Source organism: Phycodurus eques, chromosome 13 (assembly GCF_024500275.1).
Source record: "Phycodurus eques isolate BA_2022a chromosome 13, UOR_Pequ_1.1, whole genome shotgun sequence".
Classification (NCBI taxonomy): Eukaryota; Metazoa; Chordata; class Actinopteri; order Syngnathiformes; family Syngnathidae; genus Phycodurus; species Phycodurus eques.
The window spans coordinates 5307314-5325691 of NC_084537.1; the positions used below are offsets into that span (position 1 = coordinate 5307314).

General features: G+C 41.6%; 2 protein-coding genes across 9 annotated transcripts in view; one reads left to right on the top strand and one right to left on the bottom strand.

Moving 5' to 3' along the window:
• Positions 1 to 225: 225 nt before the first annotated feature.
• Positions 226 to 11186, top strand: LOC133411214 (1-phosphatidylinositol 4,5-bisphosphate phosphodiesterase delta-1-like). The gene is made up of 15 exons (XM_061693267.1): positions 226 to 441; positions 1524 to 1682; positions 2124 to 2352; positions 2795 to 2924; positions 3229 to 3457; positions 4174 to 4375; positions 6029 to 6173; positions 6261 to 6413; positions 6490 to 6633; positions 6759 to 6918; positions 7347 to 7463; positions 7552 to 7730; positions 7830 to 7962; positions 8624 to 8773; positions 8947 to 11186. The coding sequence occupies exons 2-15, from the start codon at positions 1526 to 1528 to the stop codon at positions 9036 to 9038; spliced, it is 2220 nt and encodes a 739-aa protein (XP_061549251.1). The 5' UTR covers positions 226 to 441; positions 1524 to 1525; the 3' UTR covers positions 9039 to 11186.
• Positions 10143 to 18378, bottom strand: part of LOC133411215 (CTD small phosphatase-like protein) — a 16504-nt gene continuing 8268 nt past the window's right edge. For 4 of the 8 annotated variants that reach the window (XM_061693272.1, XM_061693269.1, XM_061693270.1 and 1 more), the window contains 5 exons: positions 15691 to 15747; positions 15278 to 15370; positions 15152 to 15196; positions 14711 to 14896; positions 10143 to 12587 (listed from right to left, as the gene is read on the bottom strand). In XM_061693272.1, coding sequence (XP_061549256.1) covers positions 12462 to 12587; positions 14711 to 14896; positions 15152 to 15196; positions 15278 to 15370; positions 15691 to 15747 — 507 coding nt within the window. In that variant the 3' untranslated portion in view covers positions 10143 to 12461. The remainder of the gene's footprint in view (positions 12588 to 14710; positions 14897 to 15151; positions 15197 to 15277; positions 15371 to 15690; positions 15748 to 18378) is intronic. The other 4 variants (XM_061693276.1, XM_061693273.1, XM_061693274.1 and 1 more) reach the window with 1 other exon arrangement.

The window sequence follows — 18378 nt, forward strand, 5'->3', positions numbered from 1 at the left end:
AGGTGTTCTGATAGAGAAAGAAACGGAAGAAAGGTTATGGTTACCAAATCAAAACAAAGTGAGAAAAGGTTGGGTTTTTTTTTTCTTTCTTTGAACTTTCTTGAATTCATACATAATGTAGCCCAGCAGTTGGCATGAACGTGGGCGGGTAATGACGTCGACTGTGACGTCACTCGCACAGCAGGTTCGTCAGGCGGTGAGCTGATTGCGCGCGCAATCGGGAGGTGGCTTTTTGGGAAGGCACCTGTGTCCCTCTCTGCCTCCTTTTCTTTGGCTTTGCTGTCCTCCTCCTCCTCCTCAGTGCAACAACTACCCCCCCCCCCCCCCCCGCAACACACACAAAGGACAGCACAAGTTTGTTCATCACTACACATGGACAGAGGAGCTACTTTCAATTAGAATTGCGGAAATACCAGCGCAAAAACACGGAAACCAAACACGGTAGGACGTTTTTTTTTTTTTTCTATTTTTGGCCCATGGGTTTCGTAACAGTACCCAGTTTCAATAATCTCACAAATGCAATCCAAGGACCGAATGCAGGTCCATCCGAGCGCCCATCACGCTTTCATTTTGAATTGGTTAGAAACGCCTGCTAGATTTCAGAGTCCTAGTTTTCTAAACTTGTAAAAGGCGTGGCCGCCTCACCTCGTTAGTAGTTTCACCTTCTACGAACAGTAAAGTCATGCCGCGAAGTCGCCATTTAAAAAAAAAAAAAAAAAGTTTGTTGCTGCAAGAGCCATTCCGGGGGGGGGGGGAGGAAGATGTGTAACATACACGTTCCGCTTTTGACTTGAAACGTTGAACGTCATTTTTGTTGTTGTTGTTGTTTTAGTCAGGCGGGGCTGGCAAAAGTTATCACGTTGCACGCCGTCACCACAAGGCGGCGCCGCTTAACTGGCGACTGCATCCTACTATTGCTTACAAAAAGCAAATTGTAAAGGTGGACCCACTTTTGGTAACATTTACGCCATACGGTAACTTCTGCTAACGTTTGTGATCGACTTAAATGTCGATGTAAGAATATGGCGATATGACTAATTGTGTTACAATGTTTAGATGATAAGACTTGAGGCAAGCAGGCGACCGCTACATGCCGGTCATGTGCCAGAATTGAAAGGTGGACTTTGAGCGGGGCTGGCACACGCCCTCTTTGCTGCTGTTTCCTGCCAACACACGCCTTTGACACACACTGATAGCGTCTTACCGGCCGTGGGTACCACCGAGCATGTCGTGTCTCCGTAAACAGCCCAAAATCAGCACATCACAGGAGTCGCCGCGCCCTGCCAGAGACCAGGAGGTGATAGAAAAGCATGTAAAGCTCTTAGGTAGGCTGCAAGGTATTGATATGCATTTACAGCGCGAGACAGACAAACGGGGTGGATGTGGTTTAAGGCATGGGGCTTTAAGCCATGCAATCAGAGGAAGAGACAGTGAAACATTTTCATAAACTCATCGTGATGGTGTGAGTTCAAACTCAATTGATCCAACGATACAAACCGTTGCTCTGCCCATCTCTTTCTTAGGTATGGACGGCAACGGAGATGTCCAGTTCCTCCTGCAAGGGGGAGAGCTGCTCAAGGTCCGCTCCTCGTCCTGGAAGAAAAGCCGGTATTTCAAACTCCAAGAGGACTGCAAGACAATGTGGCGGGAGTCCAAAAGAATCTTCAGGAGGCATCGGATATGTGAGTGCTGTCCTAACGTTGTGGAACCCTGCAGTCAAATATGTTTCAATTGTTGACTGGAATTTTCCATCACGAATTGTAAAGACGAAGAGCTGATCCCAGAGCTGCATTCGATCATTTCGTCTTGTTGGCGATAGCCCTGATATGGTTTGTGGGCGTGTCGTCACGGAGATAATAATGTTTCTTGTAGGGCGTATAAAGTTTTCCCGCTTGAACTGTGTGCCAAGTTTACATCAATAAAATTTTCAATCTGATACCTGAGATATGGATGATATTGCTGTTGTTCCAGGCTATGTCCGTGTTCCCAGAGAGCTGAGTCAACAAGCTTGTTGAAGATACGCCAAGTCGAACAGAGCACAGACTTGGATTCTATTTGTCACACTTTCTATCTGAAGTCAAATGTTGTGCTGTAAGTGACATAAAGGCTTTTCCTCTGTGCAGTTTCCGTTGATGACATCTCTGTGGTGCGACTGGGTCGTCAGACAGAGGGGTTGAAAAAGTACACGGAACAGGAGATGGAGAATTGCTGTTTCTCCATCATCTTCAAGGAGCACCGCAAAAACTTAGACCTCATCGCCAGCTCTGAGGACGAGGCCAAGCAGTGGGCTGGAAGCCTTCAGAAACTGATAGCCAGCAGAAACGACCTCAACCAGCAGCAAAAGACAGAACAGTATCCTTATCATTGCAGTGCAGGTTGAACTTAAAGAACGCACCCGCACAAACCTACCTCGGCGGTCGTCCCGGCTGGCTAATGAAATGGAATAGGATTCTAAACAAGCACAACAATTTATGAGCAGGTGGGAGGAGATTTGACAGATAAGTGGCGGAATATGTTCAATCTGATCAAGCGTGAGCACGGTGGGGTAGCGCTTGTGCTCGGCACGCCTGCCTCACACAAGAGGTCCCGACTTTGAATATCAGCTCAGGTCCTCCTGTGTTGACTGGAGTTTGGGGTTTTCTCTGATTGCTTCAGCTTCCTTCCACGTTCCAGAAGCATGCAAGTTAGGTTAAGTGAGAGAGATTCTGTTTCCATATACTTGATTGGTCATTCCATGGTTACAGGAGCATGTATGGCAGATGAATACTTTCCTTAAGTGAGACCCTCCTTCCAGCTGGATATTCAGCTGCCTGAGCAAAGCAGACAAGAACAAAGATAGCAAGCTGAGTGTGTCGGAGGTTAAGAACTTCCTGCACCTCATCAACACTGACGTGGATGACAGCTACGCAGAGATGCTCTTCGAGGTTGTACCGTGCAGACCTTTTTAAAATGTCTTCCCAATAATCAGAATTTCAATTGAATACGGACAAATAGAAATACCTGAACTCTTCGGATGGTGATTATGTGTAATCTCATCAGAGACCATAAAGAAATTGAATTTTGTTGCTCCTGCAAGTCATGATATTGTTCAAATAAGGTTCTCCTCTCATTTTGTCTTTATTTTTTGCATTTCACCAGGCTGTAAAGACAGATTTTATTGACCACTAACATGTCATTTAAAATGAGTGTTGCATTAAGCCTAATGGACTGTCATGTTACATCAAATAGAAATGTGACAAATCAAAGACTGGATACCTGTCCGGGCAGGAGATCAAACATTTCTATGACCTGCTCACCTACCGGGAAGAAATCGACGTGATCTACAGGGAGTATGCCCGGTCTGCAGGTGTCATGAGTCCCGAGAACCTGGAGGAATTCCTGCAGAAGGAACAAAGAGAGACGATAACACTCGCGGATGCACACAAGATTATTGAGAAGTTTGAACCGGATGAAAAAGGTGACAAATGAGTTGCCTCTTAAGATGTTACAGAGCTGTCTGTTGGGGCGGGGTACACTCTGCACTGGTGGCGACATCATTCACAGGGCACATATATAGGTAGACCAACAACCGCTTGTGCTCCCGTTCACCCTTCTATATATATATATATATATATATATATATATATATATTTATATATTTAACTGCTCGTTACTATAATTAAGAAACAATGTGAATGACAAACCAGGAGCAGCAATTGTCTGGCCACATTCAGTTAAAAAAAAAAAAAAAAAAAAAAATAGACAAAGGCTAATATTTTTGACACATTTTACCACAGACAACACAATTAGTATGATGTTTAAGATTTTCAGACTTTAAGGCAATCTATACAATCACTGGCCACTTCTTTAAGGGACACCATTGAACTCTCATCTGATCCAAAAGTAAGTTTGTTCCACACTGTCCGGCATTTCCCTTTCTATTTTTCCCCCATAACGCTTAAAAAAAAAAAGAATGGCAACCATAAACGTGGAGACACGTCTCAGTATAATGCAGTGCAGTTCTATAATACTCTAATAACGTAGAACCATTGTTGAATTAGTACTTTTGAGCGAGTCAATCAAAAGGGGAGCATTTATCTTTCAAGGGGATACTTTTGGCCCCTCATTGGCCCTACTGACAAGGATTTGCGTGGACTGAAAGCGTGTGGTCTATTGGTGTTTGTTGTTTTACAGCCAAAGAGAAGAGGGTGTTGACTAAAGATGGCTTCCTCATATACCTGCACCATCCTGATGCCTTGATCCTCAATCCAGAGCACAAGGGGGTGTACCAGGACATGAGCCAGCCTCTCAACCACTATTTTATCTCCTCCTCGCACAACACCTACCTCATGGAGGATCAACTCAAAGGACCCAGTAGCACAGAGGCCTATGTCAGGTGACCACTCCTGCCATACCTTTTATGGGTCCCTCCACTTGCACAATCTGAATCCATACATTGGCTGTACACAGTATATAATATATATATATATATATATATATAACAATACTGCTCAGTTATGATTGAAAAAGATTAGTTAACTATATGTTAATATGTATTGATCTAATAATGCCATGTCATAACGAAAAATAGCTCCTTCCAATTGTAAGTATGAGCCAAAAGTCTAAAGAGAAAAGAAAACCTAGCTTCACAGCATCAAAGCAATCCCCAGGTACTATACAAATGAGTACCTGAGTGCAGTACAGGAATGACATCAGGCCAATCTCATTGGACAAGCCCAATTGTCTAATGAGAAGTTGGGACGTTGTGTTATACATAAATAAGAACACGATACAATGATTTGCAAATCATGTTCAACCTATATTTAATTGAATACACGACAAAGACAAGATATTTAATGTTCAAACTGATCAACTTGATTGTTTTTAGCAAATAATCGTTAACTTAGAATTTTATGGCTGCAACACGTTCCACAAAAGCTGGGACAGGCTCATGCTTACCACTGTGTTACATCACCTTTTCTTTTAACAACATTCAATAAACGTTTGGGAAATGAGGACGCTAATTGCTGAAGCTTTGTCGGTGGAATTCTTTCCCATTCTTGCTCGATGTACAGCTTCAGCTGTTCAAGAGTCCGGGGTCTCCGTTGTCGTGTTTTACGCTTCATAATGCGCCACACATTTTCAATGGGAGACAGGTCTGGACTGAAGGCAGGCCAGTCTAGTTCCCCCACTCTTTTACTACGAAGCCACGCTGTTGTAACACGTGCAGAATGTGGTTTGGCATTGTCTTGCTGAAATAAGCAGTGATTTCTCCAGATTCTCTGAACCTTTTGATGATATTATGGACCGTAGATGATGAAATCCCTAAATTCCTTGCAATTGTACGTTGACGAACATTGTCCTTGAACTGTTCGACTATTTTCTCACGCACTTGTTCACAAAGAGGTGAACCTCGCCCCATCTTTGCTTGTGAATGACTGAGCAATTCAGGGAAGCTCCTTTTCTACCCAATCATGTCACCCACTTGTCCCCTATTAGCCTGTTCACCTGTGGGATTTTCCAAACACGTGTTTGATGAGCATTCCTCAACTTTCTCCGTCAGCTTTTTTGGAAGGTGTTGCAGCCACAAAATTCTAAGTTAACGATTATTTGCTAAAAACAATCAAGTTGATCAGTTTGAAGATTATATCTTGTCTTTGTAGTGTATTCAATTAAATATAGGTTGAACATGATTTGCAAATCATTGTATTCTGTTCCCAACTTCATTGGAATTGGGCTTGTAGCTTCAGCAGGTCTTCATTTAACAGTATATGTATACTGTATATCTTGTTGTTGCTTATCTATTTTGTTGCAGTGTTATAAAACCTTTTGTAGCTACAGCAGGGTTGAGTTATGAGCTATAATACCAAATAAATAACTAACTGCCCTGTTAGTTATTTACAGATTGCGCCATAACAAATTGATATTTTTGGAAATGACTGCCAGTTTCATTTTACTGAGGGGGGGGAAAAAATACATTGAGAACTCGTAAGTGAAATATAGTCCATCTGGACACCTTAGATCCTTTAAGGTAGACCTGGGCTTTCAGGGCTCTGCTGAAGGGCTGTCGCTGTGTGGAGCTGGACTGCTGGGACGGATCAGATGATGAGCCGGACATCTACCACGGCTACACGCTAACCTCCAAGATCCTCTTTAAAGACGCCATTAAAGCCATCAAGGAGTATGCTTTTAAGGTGCGCTCATTGTACGAGTGTTCATTCGTATCAAGTATATTCCCGTATGGTTTCAATCGAATCGATGTATGTACCTACCTACCGCAGACATCCCAATACCCAGTGATCCTCTCCCTGGAGAACCACTGCTGTGTGGAGCAGCAGGAAGTCATGGCCCAGCACTTGAGATCCATCTTGGGCAGCGCGCTGGTCACCTCTCCCCTCGGGGATGGCATGCCCACAAACTTCCCGTCCCCTGAGGTGCGTTTCCCACCACCGCTTGTTAGTTTTCCCTTGGAATTGCTGTCCTTCAATGTGCTCCAATGTTGTCTCCCAGGAGCTGAAAGGGAAGTTCCTCATCAAAGCCAAGAGGTTAAACAAACTAGAGGCCACTTTTGCTCCTGAGGTGGCAGATGTCGATGACTCTGAAGTAACCGAAGAAGAAGAATCAAACGATGAGGATGAACCGGAGGACCAAAATGTAGATTAAAAAAAAAATAATAACTAATAATAATAATTACAAAGTATTTGACAATGTCAACCTTTGCGGTCTTAGAGTCAAAGTAAAGAACTTGTTGGCTTATTTTACATTTGAATTAACTGCAGAAAAAAAAGAAACTGAAGCTATCGAAAGAGCTGTCCAACATTGTGATCTACTGTAAGAGCGTCCACTTCAACGGCTTCGAGGATGCCAGGAAAAACCTGAGCTTCTACGAGATGTCGTCTTTTAAAGAAAAAAAGGCTGTTGAGCTCGCAGAAGAGTCGGGTAAGGAAGACTTTTGTACAGTCCAGACACTTGCACCAATCAGTCACAACAGAAGTACCTTTAATAAGACAATGCTCCTTCTTTTTAATTATTTGACTGTCAAAGAGATACAGATTTAACAATATTTCTTTTACTGTGGTTGGAGATTGCAATGTATGATACTAAGAGCTGTCTCATATTTTGTCATGTTAAAAGAAGGAAGCGAAATTTAAGGGAGACCCGTCAGTAAACCGCAGTGCACCACTGAAAAACTACACTCTTTAAAAAAAAAAAATAATAAATAAATAAAAACTGACATTATGAAGATGGCATATATTGGATGTCATAGCATTTTGCAAATGGTCATGTGTCAGTAGTAATCAGAAAAATGAAATGTACAATGTTCTGCTATTTTTAAATGGAGCTCAATGGTTGTCTGTTCCATCCAGCAAATGCATACATCAGTCATAATGTGGACAAGCTGAGCCGCATCTACCCAGCTGGCTCCAGGACCGACTCCTCCAACTACAACCCCGTGCCTCTGTGGAATGCTGGCTGCCAAATTGGTACATGAGACGGAAAGCACAAAAAAGGGGAATTATATTTCCAACATTTTCTGCGCTGTCTGAAAACATGCCATCTCGTGTGTCCCAGTGGCCCTGAACCTTCAGACAAGCTGCGAAGATGTGGATTTAAACCAAGGCAAATTCCTTGTGAACGGGAAGAGCGGCTACATCCTGAAACCGGCCTTCATGAGGAACAGAGTCACAGAGTTCGACCCTATAACCCTGACCCGAGGAGAGTGGCTGAAGCACAAGACACTCCATATCATGGTCTGTTCTTTTCCACCCTGACAAAGGCTTGCAAGTCATCACAACTTCGACCTCCCGTCGAAAAAGGACGTACGGTCTGAAATGGCTTCTCATCTCCAGGTTATATCAGCTCAGCAGCTCCCTAAAGTCAACAAGAAGGAATCCTCCATAGTAGACCCGCTGGTTAAGGTGGAGGTGTACGGAGTGCCGGCTGACATATCTGTCAAAGAGACCCGCGCTGTTGATAACAATGGTAACGCACATGATGTATGAGACATAGTTGAGTTCATTTTATAGGCAACGGCGGGGTCACGTGCGTAATCTAATTGGATCGATCACAAGAGATGTTTTTATGATGCCGTCACATTTTAGCAACACTACTTACTGTAAAGGGATGAATTCAGCAATATACTTGTTGTGTTAATGCCTGAGTAAGTCGACCATTGAATTCTGGAATATTGTGCAATATACCGGTACAATTATTTAGGGAATGCTATGATGGGCTGTGGATCGTGTCTATTTCATTGGCTAGTTTACATTAGGAAGGAGTTGGAATGTATGTTGCCCCCTCTGTGTTGTTAATTGATAACACAGCTCCCAATATGTTGTAGACCAATGCAAACTACAGCCACAATAAAAATATTTATTTATTGGAGCGCTTGTATTGGATCTCAATAGGTATAGCAACTGTCGCGCTTACAATTGGATCAGACATACAATCATTTATTTTTCAAATTTACACTAAATTTGTTGCTGCAGATCCCTTTAAACATTTTCTGAAAATATACAATTTCTCAGGATTCATGTTGTAAAAGTGCATTGATAGCCTGCGAAGTAGGTGAAAGAAGTCAAAGCATCAACGTGTAGTAATATTGCATCAAAACCTTATTCTTGTCTTCTTTTTGTTGTTGTAGGTTTCAACCCAGAATGGAACGAAAACTTCCAGTTTGATGTGTATGTACCGGAACTCGCCTTGGTGCGCTTCCTCATCCAGGACCATGATTCTACATCCGGTAACGAGTTTGTGGCGCAGTACACACTTCCCCTCAACAGTTTAAAGATGGGTGAGTTTACTTCCATTGTTTTTTCTCTCCCCCTTGCGCACACTTGCGAGTCATTATGAAACGGCTGCCTTACTTTAGAAATGACCATGGTTGAAAAGAAGCCGCTCAGCTTGCTGCACAAAGAGCTACTCATGTCCTAATAACTGGCGTAACCGTTTTGTGTTCACACACAGGATACAGACACGTGCCTCTGCTCGATAAAACTGGTCACATTGTCCCTGCAGCTGCACTCTTTGTCCACATCATGGTCCTCGATGCTGAATAAGACTCTGTCGTCGGGCGTGTTCCTGGATCTCCCTTACACAGCCATGACCTAGCTATGTTATTCCATTTTTTTAAAAATCATATTCCTTTGTAGATCAACTTATTATTCCAGTTGATTGAGAAGATAAATGTCACAGCATCTCCTGTAAGTTAGACATACTTTTAGGAGCTGCGAGCCTTCATGGAAATACTGTGCATGATGAAACTTTTTGGAGGGACTTTTTTTTTTTTTTTTTGGGCTCTAGTAGTGCTACACTAGGTTCACAAACCATTGTTCTAGCAATTCATGCTACACCAGACAATACAAAACAATACTGTATGAATACATTCAGTCATGTATGATTCATTTTTCCTGTATTGTGACCTTTTTTTAAGAACAGGTTTTCAACCAAAATACATCTCTACCTGAAGTGTTTATTCACTTTGTTGCAAGCGCATTAAAATGGTCACGTTACATGGACAACCAATCACGTCTTCGGGAAGTTTAGTCTTCATGTTACCTCGTATTTTTTGGGGGAAGCTGGGGCACCCAATCAACACGCGGTGGTAAAACAGTTGCTGAACTGAAATGCCGTGAAATTAATTGAATTGGGGAATTTGAGGAGTGGAATGGTTTGAATTGGTCAAAATATTCAACTGTGAATTTTGCAAAAGTGAAATATAGTTCCCAAAAGGTCCTGAATGAGCTGAACAACTTGAAGTTGGAATGCTTTGAATCAGCTGAATAATTTGTGAAATATGGTCGGATGATTTGGAACATGTCTCCATTTAGTTGACTTTCTAATGGCAAATGTGGCATTGGAGAAAAGGTAGGAATTGGGGAATCTAGAAAATAGTTACCAAGGTGTCCTAGCTGAATTTAATAGTGTTTTGAAGTTGTAACGCTACTCTTAAGTATTCACGCACTTAACAGAGATGACATTTTCAACCTTCCCTCAGATAAAGTGGATATGCTGCTCACAAGTGGTCAATTAGCGTTCAGTACACTATAAGGGGAAATTAATAAATCTTTATGCAATTGCAAGCAAACCGCAATTAAAACGCCTTTTACACATTTGCATCTTTTCATCTCCTACTGATGCTCAACATTCAGACGTGGGAAAAACATGTTTCAATGAAGCATTTTATTATGGAAAGAAAACAAAATGCTCAGGTTGACTGACAATACACACTCTTACCCAACAAGAACTGAAGTGTTTAAACAAAGTGCGAATTCAACCATCCCTGTAAAACTACACCGACCAAAGAACGTAAGCACAGTGAAATCAAGTGTTTTCAGAACTTTGGTGTTAAACTCAAACCAATTGCTGATGAATATTTTTTTAAGTGAGGTTGATGCCCAAAAGAAAACTAGTAAGCACACACAACACACGTCCCCTGAATAGGAAAGAAAAGACCTGACTGAGAAGTCTCACCACAGGCAAGAAAGATCAAATAAGGTTGAGGCAGAGTTGGGGGCGGTTGAGGGGATTACGAATACGATGCAACTTGTTCAACCGAATACTGGCAATAAAAGGTAGAAAAATATCACAATTATACAAACATTTTTCAGAGCAAGAAAATCGTCCGCAGGTTGAGAATAGTCTTATAAAAAGGACATTGCACTGAAACCATCCTGAACCAAACACTCACTGCCGTCACAAACAAGTCAAATGCTGTTGCGAAAGAGAAAATGAATGGAGGAACAGCAGTAGCCTGTTACCTTAAAAATTTATGTGGGACGTTTTGATGTCCTGACACAGTCAGCCATCTTAAGGTGTGGAAGGCCGAATACTGTAGCAATTAAAGACAATTTTTGCTTGGCTGCTGTTGCAACAACAGCACAAATCCTTTGTCATAATGTGGGAACTTTCTCCCCCCCCTCCCCCTTTCTAATAAAAGGTATAACCTCACAGTTATATGAAAACTTGTTCATGATACCTGAACAGCACTGTGAGAATTGCATGGGTCAGCCCAACCAAACTTGTACAGGGTGTTATGAAGGCAATTTGGGATGACCAGATATATACACGCCAAATATGCTCCCTCCCAAAAAAAAAAAAAGTTATTGCCATGGTAGCAAATGTTGCGGCATTCAGTTTGCGTGGCTCCTCTCAAACAGGCACTGAGGTGAAGAGCAGTTCAAAAGAGTCTCTGAAGGTAAACGCCACACGCGCAGAAAAACACACACACCTCGACGAGTGATGCGCTAGGCCCCAATTTCACTAACTTGTCCAGATCAGTCCAGGGCTATACACTATACTAGAGGGAATTGTGTGTGTGGGGGGGGGGTGTGTATGGCACTTGACCCAACTGTACAATTCTGGAGAGAAGGAAGAGGAGAGTGGGAGAAAAAAAATACACCCTGTGGATGAAGCTGCACCGATGTGCAAAATAAGTATTCAAATGTGGGCTAAATGCTGACATTGACAAGCACAAAACTATCACAAACCATAGAATATTAAACACATAAGTATTCATTTGACAGCTATTAAAATGAATAAAACCTATAATGCAATACTAAGTATTAGATGAACACCTGTTTAACATAAGCCCATTAAAAAGTAGTTCATAGTTTGGCAACTAATAAAAGGGGAGCAACCCAAAAGAATAAATGGCACATTTTATCGGAGTTTCAAGATTAAAACCACAAAAAAAGAAGGATAACTTGAAGCTGGGGTAATAAGGTTTACAGTTGCAAACTTTGCCTAAAACAAATCAACTATGTAGTACAGTGAGAGCAGAAACAAAGTCACATCTATGTAATGGCACGGGCATTCAGAAACAAACAAAGAACACCAAGAAAATGTTTGATGATTAAAAAAACAGGAAAAATATGATATAAAGATACTTCTGTGTCCACTTGTAAGCATATGTGTGACGACTGGAGTACTCAGGGACTATGCCATGTAGAAAATATTGTAGTTCCCCATAGAAACAACACTCACACAAGGCACTTCATTCAGTAAGAAAAGTCTAGTCCTTTCCATGACCACAAACTGCCTGCATAGCAACAACACAAGGTCAAAAAAAAATCTTTTCTGACCTTTGTGTGGCACCACATTAGACGTTTCAGACAAAAGAGGTTTTTTTTTTTTTTTGGTTTGAAGCACTTAACCAAATAGTAAAACTTTGTTGGTTTGAAAATAAAGACCAGAGTTCATTCCTCTTAGCATTTTGTCCCCAATAGTGTCAACCTCGTAGCTTCTTGTTTTGTTGTTTTTTTGTTTGTTTTTAAACACAGTGCTCCTGGGTTAAGTATATTTCTTATCATTTAGGATGGCACTCTGAAGGCATCCAGTCACCAGGAGATGAGAGCAGTGTTGGGGGAACAGAATCCTGGGACTCCACGGCACCTCAGTCATGAGACGTGCTGGAGAGAGAAAGTTGAATGCGGGCACAGGTCGAAGGAGGAGGCTGGACAGCACAGTTTCTCTGGGTCCTGCTACCTGCCTCTCAGATTCTGGAGGACCCCGTAAACCTCATCTTCTTTGCTGAGCCCCTCAAAGAAAGGCAACAAGTCCAGCAATTCTGTGTCATTCATGTCATCAAACCACGACTGGACTGGGACCTGGGGAGACAATTAGAGTAGCAGTTCTCAAAAGATTTTACACCAAGTACCACCTTAAACAAACTGGTCATAAAATGTGGTCTGATCATCTAAATCTCAAGAATAAACAGTGTGCTTACACTCATACCACACACAAAAATATTTCCTATTTGTATAGATCACAACAATGCAAACATTCCCAGGACAGGGAGGAAATGTAAGAGAACCCTTGGATTTAATAACTGGTTTACCCTTCCTTGGCCACAATAACTTCCACCAAAGTTGCAGATCAGACCTGCACAACGATCACTATGAATTTTAAACTGATTCTTCTCTATAAAACTGTTGCAGTTCAGCTAGATTCCTGGGATTTCTGTGTTCTTGGGGTCATGCTACAGTACCTCAATCAGATTGAGGCCAGGACTTTATTTATAAATGTGTATGAATCTGTAAAAGGTTATAAAAGTATCTCTAAAAGTCTTGATGTTTATCATTCCACAGTTAGACAAATTGTCTATAAATGGAGAAAGTTCAGCACTGTTGCTTTTCTTCCAAAGTGCGGCCATCTTGTAAAGATGACTGCAAGAGCACGGAACAGAATGCTCAATGAGATATAAAAGAAACCTAGAGTGTGAGTTGAAGACTTATAAAACTCACTTTGTCAACATCTCGGTTGACAAATCTACCAAATGTAAAACATTAAACAAGAATGGGATTCATGGGAGAACACCTAGGAGGAAACCAAAGTTGAATTGTTTGTGAGGAACACACAGCGTCATGTGTGGAGGAAAAACGGCACAGCACACAAACATCAAAAACTTGTCATAACTGTGAAGCGTAGGGGCGGGAGCATAAATGTATGGGTGTGCTTTTCCTCCTCAGGGCCTGGACAGCTTGCTATCATCAATGGAAAAATGTATTCACAACGTGAGGCCATACATGCAACAGTGGGTGTTGCAACACAATGATCCAAAAAATAGAAGCAAATCAAAAACAGAATGACTTCAGAAGAAAAAAAATAGGTGTTCCAGAGTGGCCTAGTCAATGTCCTGTCCTGTGAATGTTTAAGGTATGCTCTAAAAAATATATTTTTTTAAATAATTGTTTGGGTGGTGTGGGGTTTATCAGTCTGTTTATTCTTGTGATTTTGATTAAGATCAGACTACATTTTATGACTAGTTCATGCAGAAATTAAAGAAATTCCCAAACTTTTTTTCTCCTGCTGAAAATTGTCTGTAGGTCTTGACTGTGTGTGTGATTGGCTAGTGACCGGCCGAGGTTGTACCCCGCCTCTCGTTCAAAGTCAGCTGTAATAGGCTCCAGCTCACTCGCGGACTCAATGAGGACAAGCGCTATTAAAAAAAAATGGATTAATGCTTTGGGAGAATCACTCTAATTGTTCTGAACTTCTATTTTGATTCCATGTCATGTTCTTGAGACCGCAAACTAAATAAGACTCTGCTCTGCCGGTTTGTACTGCACTCCATTTTGCCTCAGTTGCTTCAAGACAAAATGTTCAATCATTTGGAATAAAATCTTCAGTGTTTACACTTAACCATTAGTCATTGTGGTTCCATTGAAACAAACTGCAACTCCAATCCAAACAAACAAGCTGAGACTGATCGCAAACAAATTCTGGTGCAGGTTCAGTCAACTGTGTCTTGGAAACAACTGCTTCCTTCTACTCAAGAAAGAACACCTAGCACATTTTTAAAATATTCTTTGGGATATCACAGCAAAAAAAGAAAAAATGTGCAATCTAAAATGCCTTGGTCTGGACCACAAAACTAAATTACAAGTGTGAACATAGACCAAGGTGTTCACAGATGTTTCAAACCTTAAAGTGGTAAAACTGTGTTGTTTTATTGTAACTTTATCTTTAGTTGTTCTCGACTGCAACCAGTTTTTACGGTGCAAAAAACTGTTTGATCGGTCTCGGCTGTAAAAGCAGCATTTTGCTGCTGGCTGAATGAGAGGCTTATTTTTTTAGTTTGACATGGTTACAACCACAAATTACTGTTTGCAGATGTATTTTTAACTAAATTCTTAGGCTTGAACTATTAACTCATTGTAAGGAGAAAAAGGTGTCATACTATTTAAAACAATGCATAACGGTTGAGGTGCCAACCATGAAATCAACTCACAGCATTTTCTGGGTGAAAAATGTACGATGCGGGTGAGTTGTCAACAATGATGACGTTGCTGAGCTCGCGACCCAGCCGGCTGAGGTCCTTTACATAGTTCCCTCTGTGGAACACGCAGGACTCTCTGAAGAGTCGCGCTCTGAACACGCCCCACTGGTCCAGCAGGTCTGCCACAGGGTCCGCGTACTATCCAAGCCACATAAAAACAAACATGCTGTTAGTATGCTGGAAGGCAAATATTAGCCATGTCCTGAAGTCACCTAACTTTCATAAAACAGCTTCCCTACTCAGCCATATACCTGAAATGCTACACACAGACAATAGCTAGAGGATACAAAGTACACTTTTTCTATGTCTTCACAGAAGAGGGTTCACATCTGTAATATTCTGGAACACATCTAGAGTTTCACATTTATTTTTTCCCCCACGCATAACACTTACCCACTTACAACTGGCAAACAGACAGAAAAGCAGAAGAAGTGTATACTTTTGAGAGGGCAAAAGAAAAGGACAATCATTAACTTGTAAGTAAAAGCCAAGGCAGTAATGTCTCTGGTCTCAACGCACCTTGGCAAGACTGGCTGTGAAGAGCACACATTCGAACAGCTCTCCCATCTTTTGAAGAAACTCGTCCACATGGGGTCGTTTCAGCACATACACCTGCATGAAGGTGAAGCGTTAGTATCACACAAGGAGCAAGCTACTACTGCTAATTATCTCAAAAACGTCAGAGGTTTTCAGAGACCGTCCAAGAAAACAGAAGCCACTGTCACTCACAGTTCAGATGTCATCCACTCCCTTTTTGAATGCGAGGCTGCCACCTAGTGCAAGTAATCATGAATAGGCCAACCAGGATAAACACAGCCTATCCTGGATTACTTGAATCAGATAACAACCATTTCTTCTGGATCTTCCCGTAGGCACAAATAAGGCACTCTCGCCTCAAACCAAAAAACAACATAACACTGTGAGTGCATTACCTGATGAACAGTGCCATCGATCTCCACTGGAACAATAAAATCTGCATTGCTGATTGGCTGTAAGCAGAACAAAACAGCACATGAGCCCCAAACCATTTGGGGGGGGAGCTCCTGCTAAAGGCCCAGTTAAGTTTAAAAAATGAATACACAAAAGTGGAGCAGCGAGATATTCGGGAGCATAAAAACAAGACCAGCAGACAAACAATTCTTACACCTTTATTATATGTATAATACTTCACCCCTGGTAGGTCGTTTCCTCCCACTGTCAAATCCTTCTTTTTGCCTTCCCAAAGAGAGACAAATCAGGATTGTAATATTTCCTTTGTTGTGACTAAAGCGCATCCTGCTGCTCTCCAATTGGTTTAGACAGTGACCGAATGGACTAACACAATTATTTGGGGGTATTAGGGTATTAGCTATAGTGTAAGAATGAATAAATTATGCTTTGACCAATATAAACACGAGGTGTTGTGCAGGGCGTGCTTATCTTAACAAAAATGGCAAAGAAACAAGGCAGCAAAACAAACACGTTAAGTCCACCATGTGGAAAAAACGACAACGTTTTTAGTACATCGAGCATGGTTAAGATCATCGCCTGCCACCGTGGGGGACCTAGGTTCAAGACCCCGACTGGACCATCCGTCAACATCCCCCGGACTCACGGCTGTGGTGTCCTTGAACAAGACATTGATACCCCGAAATGCTCCCCGGGTGCTTCAGCTATCCCCTGCTCCAGTGTATTCCACTAACGTCTTCACTGTGATGGGTTAAATGCAGAGAACAAATTTCGTGTGCATGCATGCATGTTCATGACAATAAAAGGTGATTCAAAATTCAAAAAAGACAACTTTGCTCTTTCACGATTGCACTATGTAAGACTACTGCAATAAAATCTTGCATTCTGATACCACCGCATCCAGTTTTCTTACAATCATTGGGCTTTATCTTGTCAACTCAAATGCGACCAGATACACTCGTTACCGTGACGACGACCACAAGAGTGGATCGCGCCGACTGTATTACAACCCCAATTCCAAAAGTTGGGCTGTTGTGTTAAAAATAAAAACAGAATACAATGATTTGCAAATCATGTTCAAATTATATTTAATTAAATACACTACAAAGACAAGATATTTCATGTTCAAAGTGATAAACTTCATTGTTTTTAGCAAACAATCATTAACTTGGAATTTTATGGCTGCAACACGTTCCAAAAAAGCTGGGACAGGTGGCAAAAAAGTGAGAAAGTTGAGGAATGCTCATCAAACACCTGTTTGGAACATCCCACAGGTAAAAGCCTTCAATAACCACCAAATTTGGGAACATCCCACAGGTAAAAGGAGCTTCCCTGAATTGCTCAGTCATTCGCAAGCAAAGATGGGGCGAGGTTCACCTCTTTGTGAACAAGTGCGTGAGAAAATAGTCGAACTGTTTAAGGACAATGTTCCTCAACGTACAATTGCAAGGAATTTAGGGATTTCATCATCTACTGTCCATATCATCATCAAAAGGTTCAGAGAATCTAGAGCAATCACTGCATGTAAGCGGCGAGGCCGAAAACCAACATTGAATGTCCGTGACCTTTGATCCTTCAGGCGGCACTGCATCAAAAACCGACATCAATGTGTAATAGATATCACCACATGGGCTCAGGAACACTTCAGAAAACCAATGTCAGTAAATACAGTTCAGCGCTACATCCGTAAGTGCAACTTGAAACTCTACTATGCAAAGCAAAAGCCATTTATCAACAAAACCCAGAAACGCCGACGGCTTCTCTGGGCCCGAGCTCATCTAAGATGGACTGATGCAAATTGGAAAACTGTTCTGTTGTCCGACGAGTCTACATTTCAAATTGTTTTTGGAAATTGTCGACATCGTGTCGCCAAAGAGGAAAAGAACCATCCGGACTGTTATGGATGCAAAGTTCAAAAGCCAGCATCTGTGATGGTATGGGGCTGTTTTCGTGCCAATGGCATGGGTAACTTACACATCTGTGAAGGCACCATTAATGTTGAAAGGTACATACAGGTTTTGGAGAAACATATGCTGCCATCCAAGCAACGTCTTTTTCATGGAAGCCCCTGCAAGACATTGCCAAACCACATTCTGCATGTGCTACAACAGCGTGGCTTTGTAATAAAAGAGTGCGGGTACTTGACTGGCCTGCCTGCAGTCCAGACCTGTCTCTCATTGAAAATCAGTGGCGCATTATGAAGCGTAAAATACGACAACGGAGACCCCAGACAGTTGAACAGCGGAAGCTGTACATCAATCAAGAATGGGAAAGAATTCTCCCTACAGAGCTTAAAAAATTAGTGACCTCAGTTCCCAAACGTTTATTGAATGTTGTTAAAAGAAAAGGTGATGTAACAGTGGTAAACATGACCCTGTTCCAGCTTTTTTGGAACGCGTTGCAGCAAAAAATTCGAAGTTAATTATTATTTGCTAAAAACAATAACGTTTATCAGTTTGAACATTAAATATCTTGTCTTTGTAGTGTCTTTATGGAGCCAAGGAACAAAATTTACTCTTGAAAAATTTCACGGCACACCAAGAAACAAAAATGTCACAAAAGTTGGATACATTAATTACTTTATGTACTTCCTGCCATCTAATAGAAGACCATTTATTTGTTCTGGCTGTCACTATGCCTCGCTGGCATAAATAGATACATTTATTGTAAAT

Bases quoted from the DNA above. Each gene is read 5' to 3' on its own strand.
- LOC133411214 (XM_061693267.1), top strand. From the start codon at position 1,526: ATGGACGGCAACGGAGATGTCCAGTTCCTCCTGCAAGGGGGAGAGCTG. The intron at 6,174-6,260 runs GTGCGCTCATTG...TACCTACCGCAG, and splicing joins TCAAGGAGTATGCTTTTAAG to ACATCCCAATACCCAGTGAT. The intron at 8,774-8,946 runs GTGAGTTTACTT...GTTCACACACAG, and splicing joins CCTCAACAGTTTAAAGATGG to GATACAGACACGTGCCTCTG.